The sequence below is a fragment of the Balaenoptera acutorostrata genome, chromosome 15, assembly GCF_949987535.1.
Source record: "Balaenoptera acutorostrata chromosome 15, mBalAcu1.1, whole genome shotgun sequence".
Taxonomy (NCBI): Eukaryota; Metazoa; Chordata; class Mammalia; order Artiodactyla; family Balaenopteridae; genus Balaenoptera; species Balaenoptera acutorostrata.
In genome coordinates this window covers 74,862,294-74,871,001 of record NC_080078.1, presented here as the reverse complement: position 1 = coordinate 74,871,001, position 8,708 = coordinate 74,862,294, and the positions used below count along the sequence as shown (strand labels likewise).

Below are 8,708 nucleotides of genomic sequence, written 5' to 3'. Positions count from 1 at the left end.
AAAGCAACAAAATAGCCCATATACTCAGAGAGAGAAGTTTCCTTGGAGAGAAGGGAGTTTGAATGTATCCAAGAGTCCAAGAGGAGAAATCTCCATTGTATGGTGAAAGGCATCCTGTTTGTTCCTGGGAATTTCTCAGATCTTCAATGTCACTTGTTTACAGTTACCTTAGAGTAGGCATGTCTGCAGCTCACTCATGTAACCTTCCATTTTAACTTTTTCTTCTTCCCTTTCTTGATAAACATGATTTTACTCTCATGAAGTCGTGTCCACAATCTTTGATGCATCATCTATGTTAATATCAGATAGATTTGCCTGTGTGTTGTTTATGTGTTTGTGTATTTATACCATTGAAATTAGCGGGGCCACATGACTAACATTTTTTGGCAAGTTCTTCCTCGTGATTTTCTGCTGTTTTTCATCCAGCAAGTCACTTTCCCTTAGAGGAACTTCAGTTTCTTCATCTGTAAAATAGGAATAATAATACTTACTTCATAAGATTGTTAAATAAGAACAAGCTACCTTTTACTGAACACTTACTGTGAGCCCACCCCACAGGTCACAATTTTAAATTCCTTCCAGATCAGTTGAGTGTTGAGGATGGAGGTATTTGGAGTGGGGCTGGGGGGACAATAAGGCATGGTGGGGATTATGGAAACTGGGGGGAACGCTCCCCTCATGGGAAGAGAGCAGCTCTACTTAGCTTAGCTCATGGCTTTCAAAGTGTGGTCCCTTGAGCAGCCCCGTCAGCAGCCCCGGAAGCTGGTTAGATGCAGATACTTAGGTCCCACCCCTGTCCTAGTGATCAAAACTCTGGGGGTGGGATCTCAAGCGTGTGTTTGAACGACTGGCTAAGTGATTCTGATGCTCACTCAATTTTGAGACTCACTGCTCTTGTTAAATTGCAGGACTGTGCAGCCAGATCGTTTACTTTTCCCAACAATACTAGAAATTTACTTTTTTAAGCAATCCCCCACTGTTCAATCTTGGCAAATGTTTCAAATTGTAAATTGCACTGTATGGGCTGACAATACTTATATTCTAGCCAGATTTGAACCTGTGGTTTATGCTTTTCCTTTTAATCCTTAAAATAATCCTTAAAAAAACAGTATTCATGAGACCACTTTTAAGGAGGAAGATTATATGGGTCCAAAAAGTGAGGTGCTGTGATATCACGTAGCCAGAAAGTGGCCACTCCTGCCATGGATATGAACGTACCTCTCGCAGGGCACAGCGTCACAGAAAGATAAACATCTTCTGCCTGCCCCGGGTGCATTCCATCCATTTCAAGAAGAGGCCTTAGATAGCATGGAATCCAAGATTCTCATTTTTTCAGAGGGAAAAACTGAGGATTAGAAACAGAGATATGACCTGGGTTCCCACAGTGTTGGGATCATTGGTCTTTATCCAGAATACAACCCTTGTGATGTTCCCGCCTTGTGATTTCTCTGAAGATGCCCCCAGGGGCCGGGAAGGTTTGAAACTAGAGACTCAGTCACTCATGTGCAGGGAGGTGAAAGGTGGAGGGAGGACAGGCCCATCAAGGGGCTTCTGGGTCTAGGGGCCTCTAATCTGGACCAGAGGGAGGAGGACACTGGGAGAGAAAGACAGACAGACGAGAGGGGAGGGGGAGAAAAGAGGAGTCTCTGCCTTTAGGGGGGGGGGGTCTCTGCTGCTCCCTGGTCTCAGATGGACAGACTGAGGCAGGAAGAGGGGCAGGACCAGAGGGCCTCCTGAGCTAGAATCCCAGTTGTGCCATCTGCTGGTTGTGGGTCCTGAGCAAGTCGCTTCACCTCTCTGAGCCTCTGCTTTCTCATTGGCTAAATGGGATGAGAATCCCAGATGTTGTAGGGTCGACATGAGGCTAAATGAAATCATACATGTGAAACGTCTCAGGAGAGAGTAGACCCTCCACACACAGTGGCTTGTTCTGTGAGTACCCCGCTCCTGATGCCCTTCTGTCCAGAGGCAGCTCGGTATTGAGAGCTCCTGCCCTTCTCAAGGGAAAGGGTGTCTTTGTGCCAGGAAGGCAGCCTCTCCCGTCCCCTGCAGCTCAGCACCCAGCTCTGTGCCTGTTTGACATGTGGCTGGGCTTGCTCCTGGGGCTTCTGGGCACTGAGCCAGCTCCCTTCTCCTTGACCCTGGAAGTGGAGCACAGGGTGTGTGTGTGTGTGTGTGTGTGTGTGTGTGTGTGTGTGTGTGTGTTAATGGAAGATTGCTTGAATACGTGTGGATGAGTGAGGGGGGGTGGGGCTTGGTGCTACATGTTCGTAACTGGGAGTGAATATATGGGAGTGAGTGAAGAGACTGGGGGTGTGTAACCCCTCACATGCACTATAGTTTACAGCTTACAACGCAGCAGAGTGCATGGTGCACAGACTCTGAAGCCAGATCCCTGGGTTCAGATACTCTCTCTACACTCTATGTCTTTAGGCAAATTATTTCCTGTTACCTCAGGTTCCTCCTCTGTAACATGAGGAAATATCAAAAATTCCTCACCACTTCTTTTAAGATTTTTGAGGATTAGATGAGTTAATATATGTCAAGTAGTTAGGATAATGTCTGACACATAGAAGAAGCTAAGTTTTATCTGCTGTAATGACATTATTATTATTATTATTATTATTATTACAAAGGGCTTTGACTTCTCAGGGAGAAGAATATATGTCTATTGCCTCTACTTCTTCCACAGAAACGCATGATGTTGGCAGCGTTGACCTCATGTGACACTTGAAAACACAGGGCTCTGGGAGATTTAAGTCTTCAGGGCACCAAGTTAGAAAAAGGCAGAACTGGTACCCAAACTGAGGTCCTATGGTTCCAAAACCACTGAGGAAGAGAGCAGGAGGAGGGAGGCTATTGCAGGCAATCTTCCAAGGTCCCCTGAGGTCCACTCAGGCAGGCAGCTTTCCTGTTTCTGAAACCAGGTGAGGGGAAATGGGAGGTCATGCTGTGAAGATGTGTTCAGCTCCCTGCTTCCCCTCTGCCCACACCCCTTACTCCTTTTTCTACTGAGAAAACAGGGTTGCTGCCCCAAGAGGGCTTCTGCCTGGGCCAGTGCCAGGTAAACAGCAAGTGTCCATTCAGTTGAGAAGCTGTGGCAATGGTTGCAGGAAGGTGTCCTGTGTCACACCTGTCTTCTGAGTTAGGTAGTGGTAGGGGAGGGGGTGAAGCGCATAATTCCCAGCTGTAATGAAACCTGCAGGAGTTGAAAAGGAGGACCTGAGCTAACACACTGTTGTTCACTTATCCATCCTTTGATTTGCTCTCATTCACTCATCATGTGCCATGCACTGCTCTAGGTGCTGGGATGATCCCTGAGTCAACATATTGGACAAAATTCCACCTGTGGAATCACAATCTTTGTTTCCATGAGACCCACAGGCATAATTAAATCTGAGAAGTGCTGTTACTGGGCATTTGGCCCCAGCAGACAGAAGCAGAAAGCCTGGTTAGGTGGGGAGATTACGCAATAAACAGGACTGACCCCAGCTCCTCCCCTTCCTCACTCCCCTCCTCATTGCCTGATCCCACCCCTCAGCTGGGTTATGAAAAGCTCTGTCAGCCCCCAGGTTTCCTCAGAAGCCCTCCTGCGAGGCCACGAACATGAGACGGCTCTGCCTCTCCGTCGCCCTTCTCGTCCTCCTGGGCACCCTGGTGGCCTGCACCCCGGGGGGTAAACACAAGAGCCATGCCAGAGGTAAGTCCCAGCTCACCTCACCTCTGCAGGCTGGGGGGAATGAGGGGAGTCCACGGAGGGGGCTGGGGAGCAGGGGTGGGGTGGGTGCTGACAGCCCTCTCTGGATTTCTCCTGGGAAGTTGGGCAGTTTTAACTCCAGGGATATTTCATGGCTCTCAATAGGAAAAAAAATTAAAATTCAAATTAAAAAATATATATCCTGCCTACCTCTACCAGATCAGGGATCCCATCTCTGACACTCTCTATTCCTGGTCAGTGCCGTGTCCCTGAACTTCACTGTAGTGTAATAAAAAGATCAATATTTGATCCTTGTCCTGGTTCCTGGAACAGACCTCCTGAAACTCCTGGAATTTACTGTCTTTTTTATGGTAATGAGGTGAGTAAAGGAATGGGACCCGAGAGACCTTCAGAGTGGGGCTGGTCTCCAGAAAAACCCAATCATGTGTTTAGAGGCTAGAACTTTCATCACCCCACATCCCAGCACCTCTGGGGTGAGGGGAGGGTATTGAGATGGAGATCAGTCACCAATGGCCAATGATTCAATCAATATGTCTATTTATTGACACTTCAATAAAAATCCATATATATTGGGGTTCAGAGAGCTTTCGGGGTGGTGAACAGATGGAGGTGCTGTGAGGGTGGCATGCTCCCCTAGCGCACTGAGCCTCCACACACCTCTCCTCCCCCTTTGCCCTACGCATCTCCTCCATTTCTCTGTCCCTGAGCTTTATCCTTTATAATAACCTGGGAACAGTAAGTAAAGGGTTTTCCTGAGTTCTGTCTCCACTTCTATTGGTTATTGAACATGCAGGTGGGGTCATGGAACCTCCGATTTTTAGCCAGTCGGTCACAAGCATGAGTGACTCCGGATCACATGGCTGGCATTTGTAGTGAGGACAGTCTTGAGCTCTCAACCTACGGGATCTGCACTAATTCCATGGATTTAGTATCAGAAGTAAATTGCCTTCTGGGATGCCCAGTGGGTGTTTAGAGAATTGTTTGGTGTTGGTAGAGACACCACATATTTGGTGTCAGGGAAAAACCAGACTCAGTCTTCCCTGTGATTTGGAGGCTCCAGTGAGGCTTGCGGACAGGGGAATAATGAAAGTTGGACACTGCAGCCAGAAACTCTTACCAGTTACCTGTATTTTCAGAATTCCTGGCAGAATCAGGTAGTTTATCTAATGGGTTGTGACATGATAGTATCTTGTCCTGACCCTATCACCCACATGCCGTGTGTCCTGGGGCAAGTCATCTGCAGTTTCCTCACTTGAAAACGGGAACCATGTTACATGGGTTTTTGAACAGCTTACCAGTCATGAATTTACAGAGTTTAAACACATTTCATGGCCAATTTTGTCCATTTTCCACCAAGATGTGTTAAATTGAAAAGATTTCTCTACCTACCTCTTTCGGGAAAGAAAAAATATTTAGGTCTCAAATAATTATTCCTCTAGGATTAAAATTAATGAGAAAGATGTAGGGCCACTGAGCAGAGCAACTGCAGGGAAAGCAAGAAACACAGCGCTTGTGTGAGTTGGCTTGTGGGAACAAAGGCTGATAAAATATTAGTAAAGTCTCAAGGCCCTTTCCCTTGTCCTCTTTTGACTATTATTTTATTACCCTCTCAGGATGTAGAATGTTAGAGGTAGATTGATAATTATGTAGACCTGCCCCATCATCAAGTAGACTTTGCACTAACAGGAATTCCATTATATCCATTCTATTCAATGACTGTGTGCTTGGCATGAGCATGAAATGGGAGATTCATTCCCTGGCTATATATTTATTAAGTCCCTACAGGCTTGGTTTTTGGTGTGGGGAAAGAGCTGTAGACAGAATACAGAAAAATACCTTGCCTTCTCGGAGGGAGACCGACGATAGCAAAAGGGGGAATACTCTGCTAGGTTATGAGTTTTTGAAGGTAGAGAGTGATGGGGATAAAGGAGGCTGTGCTCTTTCTGTAGACTGATCAGCGAACCCCTCTGTGATAAGGGGGCGTTGGAGCAGAGGCTGCAGAAAGAACACACCTGGTGTGAACGAGCAGCAGCAATTACCAGGGTGGCTGGAGCTGAGTGGGTGGGAGGGGAGGAGAGGGGAAGGGATGAGGCCAAAGAGGCCATGGGGACAGGTCCTGACCAGCCTTGTAGGATGAGAATCGGAATTTGACTGTGAGAGAGATGGGGAGTCACTGAGGAACTGGTCATGGGAGCAATGGGATAGGATCCCTGTGGCTGCAGTGCGGAGAGTGGCCTCTAGGGGGCGAAGGGCAGAGACAGAGGCCCAGTGGGCAGGCTGCTGCAGTGGTCCAGGTGAGCCATGATGGAGCGTGTACCTATGTTGTTCCCTGGGTCGATGCCAGTCCTTTTGAATAACATGAATCTCTTCCTCTGTTGAAGTTTCTATGGAGGCTTCCTTATCTAGTCATGATGCATTAAATCATTAGCCATTGGTGATTGCTCAACCTCCAGCCCCTCTCCGATCCCTGAGGCTGGGGGGCGGGCTGAACTGTGGATGGAAGGGCATGAGGGAGGGTAGGAATGGAAGTTGCAACCTTCCTGTCAGGCAGTGGTTTCCCCTGGCAACCAGAACCCTTTTTGGGGTTACTAGGGTCTTCCCAAAAGTTACCTACTTCACATAACAAAAGACACTTTTATTGCTCTCAGCACTTAAGAAATACCAAGGTTTGTAAGAACTCTGTGCCAGGAAAATGACAAAGAACATATATATATATAATATATATTATATATATATATATATATAATATATATATAATATATATAATATATATAATATATATAATATATATAATTTATATTATATATATATATTGCTTATTATAAGCCACAGTATGAATATAGGGTCAATATTCAATTTATAAAGTCCCTGTGAGGTAACAAAAGAGAACACACTGGTATGTTTTCTTCATGCCTTTCTCCATTACAGCCTGATTCCTCCACACTATTTTATTAATGGTGGAAACTTTTTACCATACACATAAGTGCAGAGGATAGTATTATAAAACCCAGGTACCAGCTCCAATAATTACTGACATATGACGAATATTTTTTGCCTTGTCTGCCGTTTTTTATTCTTTTTTGGTAGAGTTTTTTGAAGCTAATCAAAGGCATCATACCAATTAATCTTAAAATACTTCATGATGGAGATATAAATTTGTGCATGATTACCATACCATGTCACACCTAGGAACATTAATAATAATATCCCAGAAAGCAGGTTGTCAAATGGCCTTTTCAATTTGACCAGCCCCCAGAACCCTAACCTTCTCTATCGCAGACAAACTGGTGGTTTCAGTTGTTGACCTTGTAGACCGAGCTGTGATGATGGCCCTCATAACTGACCCAGAGCCCCTCCCATCCCAGCAGGTTCTCAGCCTGCCTTCTGCCTGGAGCCTCAGTATGCGGGTCCCTGCAGGGCCCAGAAGGTCAGGTACTTCTACAACGCCAAGTCCGGGCAGTGTGAGACCTTTATGTACGGCGGCTGCCGTGGGAATAAGAACAACTTCCTGACGGCAGAGGACTGCATGAAGACCTGCGGTGGTCATGTCGGGACCCTCGAGTAAGAAAGGGGACAGGACAGGGCGGGAGGGGAAGGGCTGAGAAAAAGAGGTGGAGCTCAGGGGGCCCCACACCATTCACACCTGCACAGTGTCTTTCCTCCTCGCTGCCTCCCAGGAGAAGGGGCTGCCGTGTCCTGTGAAACCACACACTGAGCACATCCTCCACGGGCCAGCTTGGCAGAAGGTCACCCTAGAAGCCCCGTCATGAGAATCTGAGCCTCCTCACATGCTCCCCTTTTCTCAGATGGGAACACTGAGTCAGCCGCCCCACAGAGCAGGTCTGCAGAGCTCCTGAACTCCCCACCTAGGCTTAGAAACTCACTTCCTTCTTGTTGGTCATTCTGGTCCTGGGTGGACTGTGGTTGCATGTTTCTGGGAGAGTCGAGGATCTGTCAAGGTCAGCGGTGTCCAAGTGTGGTGCTTGAGAGAGGTCAATCAGCAAGTTTCTTTCTTTTTGCAGAGGACCTTCGAACTGTACCACCCCGAAACTCTGAAGTCCAAGGAGGACGCACACAGGGCTGGGCTGCGGCTGCTTCTGAAACAGCTTGATCTCCTCTGAGTCCTTCTCAACCCCACCCTCCTCAGCAGAACCCTGCCTCTCTCCTTCCCCCCATGGGTCTACATGCCTTAGTTCTGTCTCATCCAGTGGATTTTAAGCACCATGAGAGCAAGTCTTCCCTTTATCCCTAGCGCTTAGCACAGGTCCTGGCACAAAGGAGACCGTCCATAAATATTTGAGGAAGGAAGGAATGAATGCAGGAGCACATTCCTCATGTCAGGGTTCTTATCTTAACCCTCATCTTCACTGCATCCTTACCTTCATCCCCCTCCACCATCACTGCTCTCCTTGTGGGTGGCCAAGGTGGAAATTCTGGCATCCAGTTCTCAGCATCAGTGGTGGCAGCGGTCTTTTCAATAAAGAAGCCCCTTTCCCTCGCAGTGATGTTGCACATTTTCCTTTCTATGGCTTCAAACTGTCTGGCTTATATTTCAATAAATTCATATTCAAATTAAACTCACTGGAGTAGATTCTGTGGTTTGCCCCTAAGAGCCTTCACCAATAGGGTCCATGGAGATGCTGGTCCTTCTCACTATTCTGCAGAGCAGTGGGCACCTCCCCTTTTCCTGTCCTCAGACTGGGCCCTGCCAGGTATAGGAAGCAAACCCATTACAGCACCATCTACCTCTGAATGGCCACCCCAAGCTACACAAAAACCCGGGTGAGAGACACCTCAACATGAAAGCCTTCTTTCTTCACTTCTTGGGCCAGGTCAAATTTGGGTGCAGGTTGTTCTCCTGGACTCTCAGAAGAACAAAGAAAGGAGCATGAGACTCAGTTGTCCATTTGCAGTAGGAACCCCCTTGCCTGAGGTCACATGTGCGGAGGGGGCTTCTTACTTCAGTTAAGGAAGGGCAACTACCCTTTTA

General features: G+C 47.2%; 1 protein-coding gene across 1 annotated transcript; it reads left to right on the top strand.

The window, feature by feature from the left end:
- The first annotated feature begins 3,606 nt into the window (after positions 1–3,606).
- Positions 3,607–7,283, top strand: LOC103020912 (serum basic protease inhibitor-like). The gene is made up of 2 exons (XM_007185456.2): positions 3,607–3,700; positions 7,087–7,283. The coding sequence occupies exons 1-2, from the start codon at positions 3,607–3,609 to the stop codon at positions 7,281–7,283; spliced, it is 291 nt and encodes a 96-aa protein (XP_007185518.2).
- Positions 7,284–8,708: the final 1,425 nt, after the last annotated feature.

Excerpts from the sequence above, each read along its gene's own strand:
- LOC103020912 (XM_007185456.2), top strand. The coding sequence starts at position 3,607 with ATGAGACGGCTCTGCCTCTCCGTCGCCCTTCTCGTCCTCCTGGGCACC. Across the intron at positions 3,701-7,086 it reads ACACAAGAGCCATGCCAGAG|GTTCTCAGCCTGCCTTCTGC; the intron begins GTAAGTCCCAGC and ends CCATCCCAGCAG.